General features: G+C 37.8%; 1 protein-coding gene across 6 annotated transcripts in view; it reads right to left on the bottom strand.

Annotated features, from left to right (window-relative positions):
* The window catches only part of LOC112320514 (alpha-fetoprotein-like), a 38,831-nt gene extending 18,924 nt beyond the window's left edge, over positions 1–19,907 (bottom strand). For 3 of the 6 annotated variants that reach the window (XR_008426754.1, XM_045185308.2, XM_045185324.2), the window contains exons 1-11: positions 19,774–19,907; positions 18,635–18,686; positions 18,349–18,490; positions 16,814–17,025; positions 14,883–15,015; positions 13,465–13,502; positions 12,707–12,769; positions 10,421–10,550; positions 6,061–6,275; positions 4,452–4,584; positions 2,755–2,852 (exon numbers count right to left, since the gene is read on the bottom strand). Coding sequence is in view for 5 of the 6 variants with exons in the window: in XM_045185308.2 (XP_045041243.2) it covers positions 2,755–2,852; positions 4,452–4,584; positions 6,061–6,275; positions 10,421–10,550; positions 12,707–12,769; positions 13,465–13,502; positions 14,883–15,015; positions 16,814–17,025; positions 18,349–18,490; positions 18,635–18,686; positions 19,774–19,858 (1,301 nt within the window). In the remaining variant the exon portion in view is untranslated. Of the gene's footprint in view, positions 1–2,754; positions 2,853–4,451; positions 4,585–6,060; positions 6,276–10,420; positions 10,551–11,548; positions 11,647–12,706; positions 12,770–13,464; positions 13,503–14,882; positions 15,016–16,813; positions 17,026–18,348; positions 18,491–18,634; positions 18,687–19,343; positions 19,744–19,773 lie in introns of those variants that run through there. The other 3 variants (XM_045185318.2, XM_045185313.2, XM_024577977.4) reach the window with 3 other exon arrangements.
* Between the last annotated feature and the right edge of the window lie 365 nt (positions 19,908–20,272).

Below are 20,272 nucleotides of genomic sequence, written 5' to 3'. Positions count from 1 at the left end.
CTTGGGTGTTTTCTCTCTTGCTTCCATGTGACCTTATTTATGTAGACGATTAGTACTGCCCCTAACTACACTAGCACTCAGTAAAATCCTGTTTTTCTGTTTGTGCTTACTAAGAAGATTCAGCTGTATAGATATTTCTTTTGCTTTCAATTGGGAACATTTGGAAGAATACCAGTCTACTTCCTGCATAATATAGAGACAGGTGAATATTCATAGTGCCATCGGACCTCTTCCACAGCATGGGTGAGCCCTGCCCTGGCATGCTCTGCAACCTATTGGGGCCTTTTGGGACCTTTCACACGTCAGTCAACCTCCAGGTTCTTGACTCAAGCAGGAACAATTTCAAGGACAAGTTGGAATGAGAACAAAGCATGATTATTCAGGTAGAGAAAAAGAAAGAGGCCAGGGTGCAGGCGCCGCTGTCAAAGAAGCAGAAGTACACGTCCTAGTGGATGCAGGCCAGCTCACGCATGAGTTGTGCACCTGGTCAGTTAGTGTTCCCGATTTTCTGCGTTTCCAAGGTGGGAGCATTGTGTCCAAGCTTTGTGGTACCTAATTCTGACTCCAGCTTCTGGTGGGGAGCAGGTGTTATTCCTAATATGGTCTGTTCTGGAAGTGTCAGTGCTTATCCTCTTCTACTTATAGTGTCGGTTTTCATTACAATGATGGTATAATGAGCTTTAGGGTCATTCTCTGGTTAGTTTCACTCTATCTTGGGTTAGTCTGGCTCTAATTGGTCTTTGTTATCTATTTTCCTAGGGTGATATAAACCATGTGCTCTTAGGCATCTTCATTTAAGGAAGATAGAGGCTTATGATTTATCAGCTGGCTGTTAATTGCTCAGCCATTCTGGCCACTTGTTCAGCCATTTAGCTTAGTTTCCCCATGCCGTTTGCCAGGGAATTTTCCCCATTTCTTACTAATCTGCCTCAAAAACGTTTTTCAACTTGTTTCTGTTAAAATTGTGTTTAGAAATAAAATTTGAATAATTTTGTATTGTCAGACTCTGAAGACTTTAGAAATTACTGTCTTCAGGGGAAATTAACCTACAAAGTATTTGCTCCGCCCTGGGCCACTTTTTCTAATTATCAGGGATTACCATGGTAGCTAATTTGGATGGCCACAAAATCAGACTTAAAAAGGTTCTGAAGTAAACATCTGCATAGGCAATTAAAGCTGTTACGAGTTGTCCACAGTGTGTAGGAACAGGGACTACAGCAAGGATCAAGACACAAGCCCTGCTCTTCTGGGGCTCGCATGCTAGTGGGGCGAGGGGCCAGCACACTAGGCAGAGGGAGAGAAGTACACAGTACACGGGGCAGTGGCTGCACACGGGATGGCTTCGGATCCCATCCCAGGGATATCGGGCAGGCCTCCTGGAGGAAAGGACTTGTGGGCTGAGATCTGACACTGACTGAAAATGAGCCGGGTACAGGGGAGTGAAACATAGCAGGGGAGCATTGGGGAAGTCATTGAATGTGATTTTTGTTTTTTTGATGTGGGCGGTGGGGGGGGATAGGAGAGGGGAGAAGGAAGAAAGCTTAATTACAGAATTAGATTCACATTGTTTTTAAGATAGTTATGGTTGCTATATAAAGAATGCCTAGAAAGAGGGCACAAGGCTACGTGAGTGGAGAAAAACTTTGAAGGCCATTGCAGTAACACAGGTGGGAGACGGTGGTAGCCTGAACCAAGATAGTGGTGGAGGGAACTGAGGAATATGGAGAGGCTTTTTAAAGAGAAAGACTTTACAGACTTGACTTTTATGACAAAATAAAAATCAGAGTGAAGTCTGGCATTTAAATTATAATGGAGTTGGTGGGAGACTTTAGCTGTAATATCCAATGAAATAATCAACCTAATCCAAGGGGTGTCCAACAGTGACTCGTGGACTGGCAGTATCAGCGCCCCAGGGGACTTGGTGGACATGCAGCTTTGCAGGCCCCGCCCCAGACTTAGGAATCAGAAACACTTGGGGCGGGACTGCATTTTAACGAGTCCTCCAGGTAATTCTAAAGTTTGAGAACCACAGATCTAACCCTTAAACTAGACATTAGCAGCTGAATACAACATGAAAGGAAAGTGATATGCCAGATATTCTCTCTAAAATAAGATTACTTGTTTTGGATCATTTTTCTGGACATTTGTGATCAATAATTTGGGACAGTATAGCAAACTGAACTTTTCCTCAATATTCTGTTTCTAAATAAACTACTATGGCATGATTCTAAAGATTCCTAAAATTTGCCTTTTGGTTTTTGATAAATTAATCTTTGAAACACAGTAGGATTTACGAGTCTCTGCACACAAGAAGCTGTGTTTGTTCCCTCTGGCAAAGGACTAAAGTATCTCTACTTTCAGTGGTGAAAATACTAAACTTGCTATATGGATCTAATCTGACACCAACAAGGGGACCTTACATTAGATATTTGTGGCAGCTTTGACTCTAAATTGCAGGCAAAGCTCTGGACTAAATGCCCAGGTATGAAGAAGGGGGCCCATGCAAGATTTCAGGAAGGCAGCCAGGACCTGTTTGGATCCCTAACCTCTGAGCATTGACTGAAATCTGGAATCTGGCCTGGAAAGCGGTGTGGAAGCGTCTGAAGTTCTGTGGACACCTATCTTGTCAAGACAAAGGTAGCTAGGCCTCTGAGACTGTAAGGGTGGATGCAGACCCTTAGCAACTCTCAGCATCAGGAGTCAACACAAACTCACTAAACAAATATAAACCTGGACAATATCTTATAAGCATACCTGTCATGGAAGTTTCTATCTCCTAATTTCTCACGTAAATCACAGTGATTTTTAACACGCTCATGGCTTTCACGAACCACCCTTTGGAACATCTCTTTCTGAAAAATAAAGATAATCAGTGCTTATCTACCATTGCAACACTGTATCTTGAGGTAAGATTGCAAAACCTTCTTTTGTAAGTGTTTAATGTAACTGTTTGCCTGCACCCAGGGTTTTATTTACTTACTGAGTTAATGAATCTTGAAGAACACATTATGTTAAAACAGGAATGGTCATGTATTTATGGAGGGAAAAGTGGGACAGCAAGATTGATATTCAGTTTCCTGTGATAAAAACTCATCCAAGATAAAATGGCATATTTTGTAAGCATAAGGCAAATCGTGCATCAAGCCAGAGAGAGATCATTAAAGGTAGTTTATAGATTACAGTTTGATTGGGCAGTGTGTATGTGTGTGTGTGTTGGTTATTTTTTAATAATTCTGCCTTTTACGTAAATAACAAATATAGAGATGAAGATATAGAAATACGGATGTGCATTAAGAAGTCATGGTATAATAAAAACATGTGCCAGCCTTGCTATAGCAAAACATTTCATGAACACACATTCAATGAATGAATCAAACGGAATTCTGAGAGCTGACACAAATTCAAAGAGTTCCTGAGCCGCGCAACAAACCCCAGTGGGAAGATAGAGGTGACCTTCCCAGCTTAGGACCTTGGTAGGAGCACCAAAGCCAGTCCACCTGACCCGAATAGGCAGTGTTTGTCACGGGGAAAATTTTACCAGACCTGCAAACTGTTTGCCTAGATTTAACCCCTAGCGCCGTCCTTCCTGTCTGTGCGATATTGGGCAAGTCCTTTGAACTTTCTGAAACTCAATACTCTCATCTGTAAAGTGTTGTTAGAAATTCTGGAATTACCTATGTCACCAAGTTGTTACGAGGATCAAATGGAACGCTGGTTATAAAACTGCTTTGTTAACTAAACATACATATGCCTTTAAGGTGCCATTATAATCATGATGATTGAGGAGGCCTGCTGGTGATGCCTGCTGGGTGCTAGCCCACAGGAAACTAAATCACCTTCATTTATCCTTCTCTCCAGGAACAGGAGGATACTAGGTGCACCTGCTTGAGTCCAGGGCATCTTAGAAGTCAAGAGAGTCCTTTCAGCCTGCACCCCCAACCCCATTCTCTATAAATATGTAAGCAGTTGGTTAGAATAACAAAGGCCTGAGCAACCTGGTTCCCGGTAACCCAGGAATAAACAATCATCCAGTCAGATTTTAAGGCCACTTGCATTTTTTTTATGTCAAATGCATAACAGGAGCTGCTGCCTCTGAACAATATGATTTCTGGCCTGAAACCGGACAGTTTTCCAGCCACCTTTCCATATCCTAAAATAGGCTATGCGGCCATGCAACCTGCTACTGTGCCAAGCAGACATTCCCTTTGAAAAGGGACTTGCACTGCGAAGCTTCTGGGAAGCACAGAATCTATGGCAGTGACTTGCAGAGCTGCTGCGGTGTGCTGATGTGGCCTTTGCTCCAGATGGCAATAATGCCGGCATAGTGCTGCAATTAGCAAGAGCATGCATAGTCATCTTACCAAAGTGTGGCACCACTAGCGGCACTGTAATTTTTCTTATGTTTGTAATCGCTAATGAGTTCACAGGTTAAAAAGTAAGAAGTCATTTACCCCATGGCTATGGCATTCCACAGGATTTTCTAATTTACAGCATTTTTCCAATAAATTCTGATACACTGCATCCACTCTTAGAATCACCGGAACCGCCAACTCTGAATGTCTTCTTGAATATTCATAAAGAAACCTGGAGCCATATGAAACACATTTGAAAATAAACAGTAAAGTTCAAAGGCTATGAGTTTTCTTTCAAAAGTCAATTATAATTGTGAAATTTACTTAATATTTTAACTGACCTTAAGACATTTGGAAGCCTTGGGAGGCTGTCAGGGTGCTCTTACTGACTATATTTTGAGATAAGGAAACCAAATCAATAAAATTATGTGACTTTTCTAAAATCACACAGTAGTGAGTGGCAGATCGAGAACTTAAACCTTAAATATCCTGATTAGCAGTCAATTCCTAGCTCAGGATCTTTACTTCCTTTTACTAGAAATTAATTTTAAGTATTTGGGTGAGAACACATTTTTCTCAATGATCTTGGAGGCTACAATTTATAAGTATTACAATCCATTTGAAAGAAAGTGCTGGCTAGGTATTAAATCACCATCTCCCCCTTTTTTCCCTCTTCAAGCGTGTAGTTCATGCATAATCTACACGTTCTTCTGGGTTACCAGAAGGAAATGTCGACTCCAGAACATTTTCAAAGGAATCATAGAATCACAAAGGGCATCTTAGAAGTCATCTTATCCAAACACCTTAGTTTACAATTGGAATCACAAAAGCCTGAAGAAATTTAGTGGCTTGACCTACCTTCTAAAATGCATGTATGGCAAAGCTAGACTGGAACTCAAGTCTAACGTGAATTCCATGAGAAAGCTGTGGCTATCAACTGTTTCAGTACCAAATGCATGTTTAGAAATAAATGGGTTCCGGAAATGATGCTTACTTTTTAAGTCAGTATCAAGTGTAATTTCAGAAATATAGCTACGGTCATTGCACAAAGAACTTTAAAGAAAACTGAAATTCTTATACTCTGTTAGAATTTAGTTGCTCCAAATAATGCTTCACAAAGTGACTTTGGAAGTATTTCAACCATACAGCAATATTGTCTTAATATTGTATATTGAAATCAGTTTGTCTTATACACAAGTTAATAGGTACTTCTCAATGGACACCAGAGATATTAATACTTCATCCATGCCTCTAATCTTTAAATGCCACACACGGCTTTGGTAATACGTATTAAATTATTTAAAATAGAGGAGCTAACCAGGTATATCAATCTGAAGCTCTTAGACACTACTCTGAGTCCATTAGAGCAAAGCTTGCAAACACTTGACCCCCACTGCATTTTTAAAAACTCTTGTATCATCAACCTTTAAAAATCAAAAGACTTTCAGCTTCTCTCAAAATGCAGTAGACCCAGCTACCCAAAGCCTGCATGCCAGTATGGCAATAAGAGGCTAGAAGAGCTAGATAATAGCTTATATATTAGCTGCCAACTTTGAATTCCACAAGACATTTCTTGGTCATAGCCCCCTGTCAGTCACTCACTTACATCATTGGCTGACCTGTCATCATTTAAATTTACAATTCAAGATAATATTCCAAAGAATCATATAGTATTCCATCAATAAGATTTTACAAAAATCTGTATTACTCTTGTAGGAAATCATCTTGCTTGTCAGTGAATTGTTTGCATACAAATGGGTCTTCCGTAAACCGGCTGAGGGGCAGGGATGAAAGAGCAGGTTTGCTGTCATTTTCTGAGTTGATAATGCATTCCCCTCGGAACGGCCCCGGCAGCGCACAGCACCGAGTGATCTTGCTTGATAGGATAGCCTGTTTAGAGCAGGTATAGTTCATAAACTGGCTCTAAAACATAAAAGGGAGCAGTTATTTTTGATGACTTCGTTCTAAACTTATTTATTATTTTGTTATTAGTAAAAAAACAGAAAAAACTTTGCATCTTACACTGCTCTATTCTTGACAAACTGAGACACTAAAAAACTCATTCTAATCAGAAAAACTACTCTATTTGACCTTACTCAAGTGTCATAATCTCTTTTAACATGTCTGAAAGAACTTAAGGGGACACAGACCATACTATTGTTTCCATGTTTAGCTCAACAAAATTCAAATTAAGAGTTATATTGTCTTGCTATTGTGGTTATTGTTTTAAGATCTCAATTTAGGAAACATTTGTTTCTGTCACTTACTACATATATTACAATAATATTACTATTACACTTGCATATTTAACATTCACTATACATGCACACATACACACAAGTAATTGTGAGTATGAATAAGCTATTTTCTACACTTAAGGAACTCATAATCTAGTTGGAGAGTCAAATAATGAAATAATAATAATGCATTATAACAGAAACTGTAAATATATAGAGTTAAATCTTAGATATTCCACACAGCAATATTTTCACCAATATGTCCCCTAGAGCAAGAGACATAAAGGAAAGAATAAACAAATGGGACTTCAACAAATTAAAAAGCTTCTGCATGGCTAAAAAAAATCAGCAAAATGAAAAGGGAACCAACCATATGGGAAAATATGTTCGTCAATGATACCTCAGACAAAGGTTTGATCTCAAAAGTTCATAAAGAACTCACATGAGTCCACTCCAGGAAGACCAATAATCCAATTTAAAAATGGACAAAGGACCTGAACAGACACTTCTCCAAGGAAGACATATGTGGGCCCAGAGACATATGAAAGGATGCTCAGCATCACTTGCCATCAAAGAGGTGCAAATTAAATCCACAGTAAGTTACCACTTCACACAGGAAAGAATGACCATCATAAATAAATCAACAAACAATAAAGCTGGAAAAGTTGTGCAGGAAAGGGAACCCTAGTACATTATTGGTGGGAATGCAGACTGGTGCAGCCACTGTGGAAAATAGTATGGAATTTCCTCAAAAAAACTGAAAATGGAATGGCCTTTTGTCCTGCCAAGTCCACTGTTGAGATTATACCTTAAGAATCCTGAAACACCAATTCAAAAGAACCTATGCACCCCAATGTTCACAGCAGCACAATTTACAATAGCCAAGTGCTGGAAGCAACAAAAGTGCCCATCAGTAAATGAATGGATCAAAAAACTACGGCACATTTATACAATGGAATACTACACAGCAGAGAGGAAGAAGGAGCTCCTACCCTTTGCGACAACATGGATGGAACTGGAGAGTATTATGCTAAGTGAAATAAGCCAGGCAGTGAAAGACAAATACCATATGATCTCACCAATAAGTGGAATCTAATCAACAAAACAGACAAGTAAGCAAAATATAACCAGAGATATTGAAACAAAGAACAAACTGACAGTAACCAGAGGGGTGGGGAGGTGGGGAGAAGGATAACAGGGGAAAGAAGGGAAAGGGTTGTCAAGGAACATGTATAAAGGACCCATGGACAAACCAAAGATGGATAGGATTGAGGGTGGGGCGGGAGAAAGTGATGGTGAGAAAATGAAGATAACTGTACTTGAAAAACAACAACAAAAAATATCTCCAAATTAAAAAAAAAAAGATGATGTAAGACATCTATTAGGCATCTTCATGAAAATTTCCTCTAAGCAGTTGTCACTGTAGATTACTAATTTGGGAAGAAGAATGGCCTGAGGGTAAATTGAATAAATTGAAGCTATAAGTTTAGGTTTAGACTGGTAAAAAAAAAAAAAAAAAAAGTGTGTGCATTATTTAAATAACTAGAATGTTCTCTCTGGCTGAATAAAATCAGGTTTATTTCATTCTCAATAAAGTCCTATTGGGAAGGAAAGAGTATTGCCCCTAGGCCGTAATTCTAGAAAGTAGGCTTTTTCAACCTGAGGCTTTTAACATTGCCATTGGACTGAGGGCGCTTCGGCAGGAGATTTTTATAGACAGGCCTAGAAATAGCATAAATCACTTCTGAGCAGAACTCAATGAAGTGGCCCCACTTAGCTGTGAGACAGGAAATGTAATTCATGGCCCAGCAACCAATCTGGACTGTGGAAGAGGAGAGTGAATCTTTGCGGGCTGGCCAGCCAGCTCTGATTGTGTGTGTAAAATAAGAAAGGAAAAGACCAGGAGTGGACCTTTAGGTAATACCAGTTTTCAAAGGGTAGTGAAAAAAGGGGAAGGAAATTGAGGAAAGAAACTATAAGAATACTGGCATTCCAGGTAAGTAAAACTTCCCCTACCATTCATGGTTTTCTCCACACACCTTTGCACTCATCACTGGGTGGTATCATATAATGAGCAGTAACAAAGGGAAGAAATTTTTCTAGGACACACGACTCAGATGTATATAATCCGTACACCATTCCTGAAAGCATTATTAGAAATATTCTACTCAAAAGAGAATTACATCAGTATAAAAAATAATCAATGGAACATAGTGTATAAAAGAAGTGATAGTTCAAGTGAAATAATTATTGTTAACAAAGTTATTTTAAAAGAATGAGTATAAGTTAAACTAATAAGTTAACCAAAATAATTGAGACAAAAACAACTAAACAAACTTGAAAGAATTAATAAAATTAAAAGGAGAAACAGAAAATTGATAAATAAGTCCAAGAATTTGCTCTTGGAAAAGACCAATAATAGTCCTTTCACAAAACTAATTAATTAAAGGAGAAAATACAAATACATGGGAAAAGGAGGTGTAATTGCATAATTGATGTTTTTGATTATCAAATAATATTACCATGTGCAACTCTGTATTCCTCAATGAGAAAATGCTGATGAAGGAGACTTGTTAAAGAAAAGTGTATGCTTAAAACCTTCACAAAAATAAGCACATTCTCATTATTCACAGTTGTGTAAACACTGAATTTGTGAATACGGAATCATCAACCCCAGGGGAAATACAGCGTTCAGTTTCTGCAAGACTCCAGCCACATTTTCGTCAAGAGATCAAGACGTAACCCTGTTTTATGTAACTTCAGGTTTCAAGACACCTTATGCAATATATATTGGTGATTTACCCACATTGAATTCACAGCCACGAGCACTGTTACTCATGCGTGAGCAAAGCATATCTGACACACACATTTTCTTCCTAAGGCACATCATGGTCTTCTTGTGCTTAGAACACTAGACAGCACTTCAGCACTACCCTTGGGGACATTTTCAACAGCTAATAAATCACCAACAAAAAGTACAAGAGTGAGGAAAACATGGCACTGACGAGACCACAGAATGAGCACTTGTTCACAGCAGGAGAACTCAAACGCAAAGCCAGAGCATGGCCTGGCTCCGCCTCCGCTGGGACGACACACAGCAGGCACCTCAGAGGCTGCGCTGCTCTGAGCAGGCTCAAGTCTGAGAAAGACCAGAGAAGTGCTGTGAGAATGGATTTGGGGGTTACAAATAAGTTCTGGCAAGTACAGAATTTATGAGGGATGAGAATTGACTGAAAAATGTTAAAGTAAGTCCAAAAGAAAATAAACAGAGAAGCTGTCCCAGCAGTTCCTATCTTCATCCCTGCTCATTCTTTTAAACCTTCACAGACCTGGCAAGCCTCAATACTATTTAATTTGTTTCAGGAAATTCAAAAGAAAGACATTTCAAATTCATTATCAGAAGTTAACATAACTGAATACCAAAACCTGATAAATGATAATTACATTTCTAGATTCATTATATACCTTTATTTAAGAATTACAATGGTTGGGGAGCGTGGGGGGATTGAATGTGGAAAGTAGGGATGGGTAGGGCAGGGAAGAACAATGAGGGAAGAAAATGGGAACAACTGTAATTGGACAACAATAAAAAAGAATTATAAGTTTTTAAAATTGAACTTATTGTGATGATATTGGTTAATAACATCATATTAGTTTCAAGCATACGATTCTATGATACATTATTGCATTGTCTGCTCACCACCCAAAGTCTAATCTCCTTCCATCACCATACATTTGACCCTCCTCATCCTCCCCCATTCCTCTTCCCTACAGTAAGAATTACAAGTATTGTAAAGGCTGAATGAGTGCCAAGGAAACAGAGGCTCTTACCCGGCCAAGCACACACGCTAATGCATTTCCTTCACAACAGGTCTGATGCAGATTTTTCACATCAACAGCCAATTTGGCAATTTCAGAAAAGTTAGCTTTAGGTTGTTTTTTAGTCAACAGAGCCAATTCCCTGAAAAGAAAAATAAGTACATTTTCAACAATATTGTGAATTTGCCCCTTTCTAAAATTAGTTCTAGTTCGTTGAGTAACCAAAAGGATAGAAACGTAGTTGCAAATGTAGGCTGAGGAGAGTGTATTCTAAACGCTCTATCTCCTCAGTGATGGCACCCAGAGCCATATAAGATCTAAGGCACAAAACAAACATGATCCAAATCACAATCATGGAAAGTGTAGTCATTTCCATCATTTAAATTATTGCTTAAGGAGTTGAGTTGCTTAGAGAGGTAATTTGGATATTATGTGACCTGACTTTCCAAGTATAACTCTTCTTCTTCATAGACAATTACAGGAGGTGTGGGTCTCCCTTGCCTCTCTCTGTTGATGAGTGAGCAACATCCCCTAAATTTCTTGGGGAATAGGGAAAATAAGAAGCACTGAGTTTCCAGGCAGCCCAATGTTGTCCCAAATTGGGAAAGAAGGTGATATAAGGAAGATGCATGCCTTCAGAGGTCAACTTGGACAGAAACACAACCTGGGCCAGGAAAGAGACATAATGAATAACAGCGAATTCTTCTCCCACCTCATCCTCATCCATCCCCACCCCTAGCAAACATCCCTAGCTTTTTCTGTTATGTGTAACACTGGAGCCAATTCTTTTTTCTCTTCTCAGAGAAAAAAATAGTTTTGGTCCTTCAGCTTTCGCCCTGCAGTACAACTAAAGCGCCTGCTTCTGCAGGTACGGGACCCTTTGTGCACTGAGGAAGTGACTAAGGGATTTGAGCAGATGGAAGAGATTGAGGCGGGAGATAACGGGTGATGAGAACTATGAGATTTTTCTGCACAGCCATGTGTGCCCTACTGAACAAGCAGGTAGCCTATGTGTAGAGAAAGGAGACAGGTTTTACTGAGAGACATGATGAAATAAAAGATGAATGATTTTTTAATGAACTTAATAAAAAGGGGTGGTCCAGCAGCAACAAAGTGCATCAGTCTAAGTAGGTAACTTACACTGCTTTTGCTACTTTGTGGTTGAATTTAATCCCAATTTCACATAAATGGTGATGCCTCAAAGATATGTCTCTAATGTATTTTCTGATGGGATCTAGCTGTAATTAGAAAAACAACATCAGAAAAATATAGTAGTAAGAGACAAAGTTAATTTCAATATTAGTAAGGAAGAAAGAAAAGTAAAAATTGTGTATTGCTTCAAAATTGGAAAGCTTTTAGTGTCTCATTTAAAAGAGGCCAAGTACAACAGCATGATTTGGGTTTTTTTTTTTCATCAAATAGCATCTGTCTTCCCTAGAGATCACTTGGTCCAGTGATCAAACATTTGAAATATAAATGAGAACAAGAAACTGAGCAGAGAAGTCCAGAGAGCCACTGGACTACATCCAGTACGTCTTACAGCTGTATTTTGGGTTCATTTAAGTTACTAACTGTTATCATGGACATGTCTCCTAGTGTTATCTGTAATATATGCTTCAGTTTTGCAATATATAAATGAATTCCTTCAAAATGTGTTTATATTCTTTAACTCAGGGTTTTTACTTTTTAAACTATTGCCAATAAACTTTTTTAAATAAATAAAAACATAATTACACAAAAGAAAAACATGCATGTTTTGTTACGATAGCAAAAATTTGGGGATGAGAAAAGTCTCAACAGCTGAGAGAAGGTTAAGTGAATAACAGCACATTATTTTTGAAAAGATGTGGGTTTCTAATAAAAAGTAAGATTTTAAAATCTCTAATCAAAACTCTGTATTCAGTGTGATCACAACAATATACAAAATAAAATCTGTAAGTAGACAAAAGTGAACAAAAAGAAATATGCCCAAATTGATATCTTTTAGTGGTGAGAATATATTATATTTTAAATTTCAGACGAGCTTTATATTTTCACTTAAAACATTATACTGACCATATACTACTTTTACTTTGGATAACTGCACTCTACACTGTTGTCTTTACAAGGAAGTTAGAAAATGTACACAAAGGGAATATTCAAACTGCAAAACTGGCACAATAATCATAACTATATTTTTATAATTAATTATAAATGTAATTCTTTTTGTCCTTATTTTGTTGTATCATACTCATTTGAAATTAAGTACAAAAAGCTTAATTATTTCTTCATGAGACAGTCTCTAAGGGCTTCACTCACAGTTGCACAATCGGTTGTGTAATTATTTCTGAGGTTGGAGCCAGACTGCTAGGAACAGGCATCCTGGAAGCAGCAAAACCATAAATGTCACCAAGTGAGGTAGAGGGGGAAAGAACTCTTAGCTAACTTAAAAACATGTGTTTATGCTTAACATTATAGGGGTATATTATACATCAAGAAAAAAATTCTACTGAAAAAGGTGAAGGGTAAGAAAACTATGTAACTTAAAACAGTAAGCACCAAGTTATCTACAAAACTCACCCCATGAAAAAACTCATTCCTCAGAAATGCCAGGTAATGAGACAAACATCTGCATGATCATGCACTTTTGATTAATATGAAACAAACAAACAAACAAAGACTGTCCTGATAGGAATTCAGAATTGGCTTCTGAAAGAATTGGAATTCACCAAGGGAAAGAATGGAGAGGGAGGTAAGAAATATATATATATACCTTTAATGAGATATATGTGTATATGTATGTGTGTGTGTGTATGGCTTTAACGATGATAGCTACAATTAATACATATTTAGCCTATGCCAGAAACTCTTTAGATACATTATTTAATCTCTTACCTGAGATAGACAATGAGGAGACGAATAGGAAAAATAGGTGTAAAGGAATAGAAAAAATAGCAGTTTAGAAGAATATGAGATAAAATGTCACTGAAAAAAAATGGAAGGAAACAGCAAGGTAGAAGTAGTACTAAGTTTAGCCTTGAGGAATTCATCAAAATGATTAGCAAACTACTACGCACCTTAGCACAGCCTTTGGAAAACCCACGTGGTGCCCCCTCTAGGAAAAACAATTCCTTTATGTTGATATTTAGAACTTTAATGAGCACACTTAAAATGTACCTTTATCATGGAACTAATCACTTTTACAACTATTTACATCTATTTAATGAAAAAGAAAAAGCACTTTGTTAAAGATGAAGTGTGGCAGACTGTATATTCCAAAGATGGCTACAACAATATCTTCTATCCCATGTTCGTTTTACAATGACACATCGACAATTCTCCCATCAAAAGGTACAGTATAAATACTTTCCTCTTCAAATTGGGGAGATTTCATGGTGTTTCAACCAACAGAGTGTGGCAGAAGTAACTTGTGAGTCTGGTCATACAAGGTCATGCCATTGCTGCTTTATCCATTAGAATAATCATTCTTGACGACTTAGCCAGGAGTAAGCCGTCCAACGGCCCTGAGGCCACCGTGCTGGAAGGAAGCCCAAACTCATCAAGGCAGTGGGGACTAAAGAGAAGTTTGTAATGAGTCTAAGCAAAAGTAACCTCACAGGGTGACCTGACCATACATTCTTAACTGGGCACATTATGATGAGCAGTCATGCCCCAGGCATATAAATTCCTTAGCAGAAGTTTTCTTTCCCTTAAGCAAGCCCTGTGCATCTATGTTAACACCTTTGAAATGCTTCCTTTTCAGGCCCTGAAGAGAACACATAATACTGTTAGCTGTCCTGTAATCCAATCCCCTCCTTGCCTTCTCCCACCTTCATGTAACCTTTACATTCTCTCCTTAATTCCAAATGGATAAAAGAAACTGCAAAACTGCCATTCTCCTGGGCATTTGAGATTTTGGTTCCTGGCATTGTCATCATTTGGGCCCAAATAAATTCTTTTAAAAATTCTCTACGGGTTTTTTTACATTCTTATGTCAACAGCAAGACTGCTTGGAAGGGCCCTGAGATTATAAGAAAGATGTTGAATCTCTTCAAGAGATGCTGAACCCTGGCCCTGCAGCCATTCGGAGTTCTGGATCCAACCACTCATGTCGGAGTACAACCGCATGAAAGATCACGAGACAGAACCACCTAGGTGAGTCCTTCCTGAATTCCTGACCCACAAAAATTATGAGATAATAACATGATTGCTGTTCTGAGTCACTAAATTTTGGGGTCTTCTATTACATAACAATAGTCACTGAACCATTAAATATTGACTATGAAGTAATATCTATATTAGATCATGCTTCTCAGATTTAAATGCTACACAGATTGCCTAGGTATCTTGTTAAAAAAGAAGTCTTGTTCAGTAGTTCTGGAGAACGTCAGATTTGCACGTCTACCAAGCTGTTGGGTCGCACGTATGCTGCTGGCCACTGGGCACACTTTGAACGGCAAGGCCCTCAATAACAGCTGACATATGGGCATCTTACCTTTATCAGGAAGCATGCAGTCTTATTTTCTTCTTGGCAACAAGACTGAATAGCTGTTTCATAGCACGTAGACATGGTCAGAATAGTGGGTCCATATAAGAATGGATGCTTTCTAGAAGTTTCATAAATGTACCTATAATTTGACAAACCCAAAGTCATGTAATTTGGAATTTTGGAAAATGTGCTGGCACTGTTTCTTGAAAACTAGGGTTCATTTAGTTTTGTTGACCTGTAACATCTAGAATATCGTGGTGAAAAACACGAGACTATACTTAAATGCACCAAATATTTACAGTAGGTCACTGTGCCGTTAGTCAGACATCCTGAATGCCCATGAAGTGACCAACTGTACCTCTGGGCCAGCGGAGAAAGGAAGTCAGCAATTAAAACTTTTCACTCTTTTCTAAGGAGAAGAAGGTAAAAAATTCTATAGTCTCAACCGAACTGTAAAGTCAGGATTATACAGGAGTACAGAGGAATTAAATTTAGAAGCTATTGTTGGGTGGAGAGATGTCTCTCAAGATTACCCAAAAGGTCTTGCCAGACTAGGAAAGTTGCTCTGCTATCTTTTGATTCCAAAACAGATGACTTTTCTCTAGCCTTGATATAAGTTACAGCTTCCTTAGTTGAAAATTAAATAAAGGTCTTGGTTTATAATTATGAGACAAGTCATTAGAAAATTATTTTTCTCTTGAATATTTATAGTCATATGCACATAAGTTAAAATTAGCATATACAATAACTCCTTAATTACTGACTTCATTGTAAATGTTCAAGAAGAGGGTAAATTCACTGCCTGAGTATTGGTTAGATTTTTAAATCTCTGCAAGTTCAACCCAAATCTGATTCTATAATTTTCACCCACAGTGGCCAGCACTGCAGTACATAGGTAGCCAAGCTGGTCGTTCGGTTCCCACCTGGCTGCCCCTGATATCGGACCGGTCGGGAACCTGTCCAAACCCTATCTCTAAGCAGCAGAGCCCATTTATTAGTTTTTTCTTGAAAGCTCAGTAATTCCTGGGGCAACTCTGCCCTTTTATGGGTGAATTACAAAACTTGCCTTATTCAGCATTGTCGCCCTGTCTGCTCATTCATCTCTTGTCTAACATTTCATAATTTAAATCTGAAATCAAATCTCTACCATGCTCTTGCCCTCTAGACCCAGCAATCAGATCTTGCCCTTATTCCTGGTGTCTGAACCTGTCTTAGTAAAATGTCCAGAATTAGATTCCTTGAGAACTGAAACCTTGTATTTCTCTTGTCATTTCTGCCTCTCTGGGTATTGATTTCCTCCCTCTAAACCCCAGCCACTTGCTAGCATCCCACTCTCAACATATAGACTTATGCTGTGTTAACTAGAAAACCAAAATAGGAACTTGCCTATAGCATTTGCTATAATGCTGTCCACTCCAAGTGGAAATTATAGAATCAGAGTTCTTGAGTACAAAACTGATCTTTGACATCTAAAAGTGTTACTTATTCCTAGGTTCCCAATGGCAGACTCGTTGTCCATGCCTGTCAGATACCCTCCCTGATATCTCTTGATGAACATCCCAGATGCCAGCCCCTTGCCTGAGCTATTACCTGCTCTCTGTCTCCAGTACTGTCAGTTTATTATGCTTTGCCACTTGACTGTACATTTCCACATCATTTGCTACCCGTCTGACTAATCTAACCCCTAAGGAGATGGGCCCATTTCAGGCCCTAGTCATGTTTATGGCTTCATGGCACAGACATTTCCATACCCTATGGGGCTCTCTGAGACCATAATTGTTATTGAGAGAGAGAAAAAATATATTGTTGCTCCAATTTTCACTTCAATTACATGTAATAAAGCATTGTGCTCTTGGAGACTCTTATGTAAGAAAGCCCTGTCTTCAAAACTGGAAAATACTCTTCTCCAAAGACAATGGAAAGGAGAAATGACTTACCTCTTCCTCACTGACATTGGGCTCTCCTTGTTCATCTCACAGATCTGCTCAGGATTTGGAACTTGGAATGCGTCCCTGTAATCTGCATCATCTTTTTTACTTAATAGGAAGCACTTGTGTCTTGCTGTGTTATTTGTCTTGCAACAGTCAGAAAGAACACGTTTGTCAGCCATTCCTTGGTTATTACAAATGTGCTCTAGGAAGGTAGTCATCTGCAGGAGGAAATAATAACTTAAAGGGATAGGCTGTGTGCCCTACATTCTTAACCACAGGAAAGGCAAAGAATTATTATTTTTTTAGAAAAGGCAACTGAGTGCAGAATGTTACATTTTGTATCCAATAGTCCTTGGACATAGTTATTTTGAGCAAAAACTTTTTAGGTTTTTAAGTCTAAATTCTCACATGTTGGACATTAACCAAATAAAATTAATCATTCTCTCCTTTCCTACGCAATTGCTTCATTTCCACACAGTTCATAGATATTAAAATACACATAAGCCAGAATGACCAGGGTCTAAAGAAATCAGGGTATTTTTAATGAGAATTATCTACCAATAAATAGATAGTAGTCTATGTTCCATGCTTCCTAATTGTTTTTAGTTTTGTTTCCATGGCAACCTGTTTTAAGAATTGAACTCTGAAGCAATGTGTGTTCATTGTCAAGTTTTCAAGTGGAAATGTAACAATTCAGTTCATTTTCAAATATCTTTGGGTAGCCATAAATGTGCAAGATGCTGTAAACCTCAAATGACATATTTTCAGATTTGGGGGATAAAGGCATAAAGTCTTAATCTTTTGAAATAAAAATAAATCACTATAAAATAAGTGAGACTAGCCACTGATAGAAGCATTTCATTTAAAATCTGTTTCTAAAAAGTCTAGCGATTTTATATATCTACAAAGAGTATGATAAAAAGTAGGTTTTAGCCCCATAAAGGTAAAATAAAATATTACAAATAAAGAAGAAAACTACTCATTTGTATTTTAAATTGTTTTTCATGAGAGTAATTGATGAAGTAGGCAAGTAGATAGATAGAACGTGTTAGTGCTTATTAAGAATTTGCTGATCATAAGATAGGCATACGTTATGAGACAATAACAATTGCTAAGCTTGTCTACTAAGTGGGAAGAGATCCCATAATAATATTCACCTTTTTTCTTCTTTTACATATTCTCTAAGAAACGTTTTAAATACTTCAATTTCCCGGGAACCTTTATACCAGGATGTCAGACAACAGTGTTTCAGTGACAGGAACAACCAACTCAACAAACTGACATTCTAGACTATAATTCATTCCCTTGAATGTTTGGTTCAAAGAGCACCAGAAATGAACTGATAAACTGTAAGTTTATAAACATATAAAGAGTATATCTTGAGTATGAATGGTACATAACGCTGCCTCACAATCCCCTACCAATTTATTCAACAAGCTCTCCCTATAACAACACCTTTGGTTGCAATTTAGCTTTTGAAAAAATAGAGAGGGGGAGAGAGAGAGAGAGAGAGAGAGAGAGGCAGAACATGATTCACATACCAACTGGTGAGAGCATTCTGAAGGTGACTCATGTAGCTCGAGGCTCTTGCACTTCTCTGCAAAACCTAGCAACTCTTTCACTATGGTCTGTACTTCTTCGTAAGTGGATTTCTGAAGAAACTGAGCAACCATAATGCTGATGCTGAAACATGACACGGTGAGCGTCAAAGATGGAATTGAACCGCTTTGCTCCATCATTCTTACTCTATCATTGTCCCACTTCCCTTCCCCCAAATAATTAATGTGACTTCAAGTTTCAGAAAAGAATATTGATAATAAAACTCACATGTCTCTTAAGTTCTCCTCCAGATAATTCTGGCTATTAGTATGTTGCATGGCTGAAAAAAGAAAAAAAAATACTTTATATGCATAAGAGGAAATTTTCCAAATTGACATCCCTCTTTAAAATTCTGAAATCTATATTTATGCACCCATACATTTCCAGATATGTTTTAATTATCATAAATTAGAAAAATTACCAAAATATATCTTACTTATATTTAAGCTGTATCCTGTGAATGACTTATTTCTTTTCAAATATATTATGTAATTGAAATCTATCATTGGCTTACAAGTAAGTTACATGTACTTATGTTGACACTTCCGAACTAATTAAACATGATTATTTAGTTATTTAACTCTTCATATCAGGTTAAATACCACATTCAAGAAATATGAAGAAAATTAGAGTTTGATGAATTTGGTAAAAGCAGTATCTCACACATCTTGGATTTGTTCATCATCTTCATCTTCTTCATCTCCTCGACTCACCATATTCACATACACGTTTTCTTTCGAAAACAATACCTTCATTCTTATATTAATAGCTTCTAAAATGCTTAGCAGCTATCTACTAAATAAAGAAACCACTATTATTTGCTATATTAACCCAGGGAAAGGCTTTAGAGACAGCTATTCTGAGTTCATCTTCGAGGTCTGATGCTTAAGGTGGCCTTGGAAAAGTAACTTAAGCTCTTAGAGTTTCGGTTTCTTACCTGTGAAATGTAAGAAGGTTGTATTACAATGGATGGTTGTTCATATTAAATGAAGTCACATGTGTAAAGCACTGAGAACAGTGCCTGGCTCATAATAGATACTAAATAATGTAGCTCTAATATTATCCCTGCTATGATGAACACTTTTGTTTTATCTAAAACCACTTATCCAATTTTAAATACAAGTTTTAGATGTATCATTTTCTCACGTACAGTGAAATTAAGGCTAGAATGAGGTCTTTCTGTGGTTGTCTCAATATATTAGCTCTCTTCCTTTACTCACTCCATAGGTTAACGTCCAGCAATTTTCAATGGCCCTATTGTCAGTGATGTGCACTGAGAAAGATAAGTCTTTCCATAGGTACTTCAGCAGTCACTATGTCTTACTCCTGGCACATGGAACTCATAGATTGTAAATAGAATTTCCTACCTGCATCTAGGAAACTCCTCAGGAGCGTTTGACACTTAACATAGCTGAAAAAAGCCAGAAAAGATATGAGTCTAACAGCCTTCATTATTTCAGATGAAGTTTTATAGAAGGCATTCTATCATTTGAGAGAACTGAAGAATCCTTTTATAGTCTTTTTAAGTGGTTAATATTAATAATTAAACTTTTTCTGGTGAATATTTTTTTCAGGCCACTACAGACCTGATCAAATTGAAGAATTCATGGCAATGAAGAAATGTGGATGGATAGCCATTCATTAATGAATACTGGATTTTAAAATGAATCACATCAATATGCTTGTTTTCTCAAGATTACACCATATAGGCCTTGTAATGAAGGAATCAATAAACACTTTTGATAAATATCTCATTTCCTGGAAGTGTCTGTTTGACATGTACAAAGTTCTAAAGGGGTAGGGGAGGAGACAAACATGTACTACCCCAAGTTCAAATAAATGATTAAGTCTCCAGTTCTGCCAGGC

The sequence above is a fragment of the Desmodus rotundus genome, chromosome 4 (genome assembly GCF_022682495.2).
Source record: "Desmodus rotundus isolate HL8 chromosome 4, HLdesRot8A.1, whole genome shotgun sequence".
Taxonomy (NCBI): domain Eukaryota; kingdom Metazoa; phylum Chordata; class Mammalia; order Chiroptera; family Phyllostomidae; genus Desmodus; species Desmodus rotundus.
The sequence above is the reverse complement of the archived record's forward strand: the minus strand, read 5'-3'. Positions and strand labels throughout refer to the sequence as shown.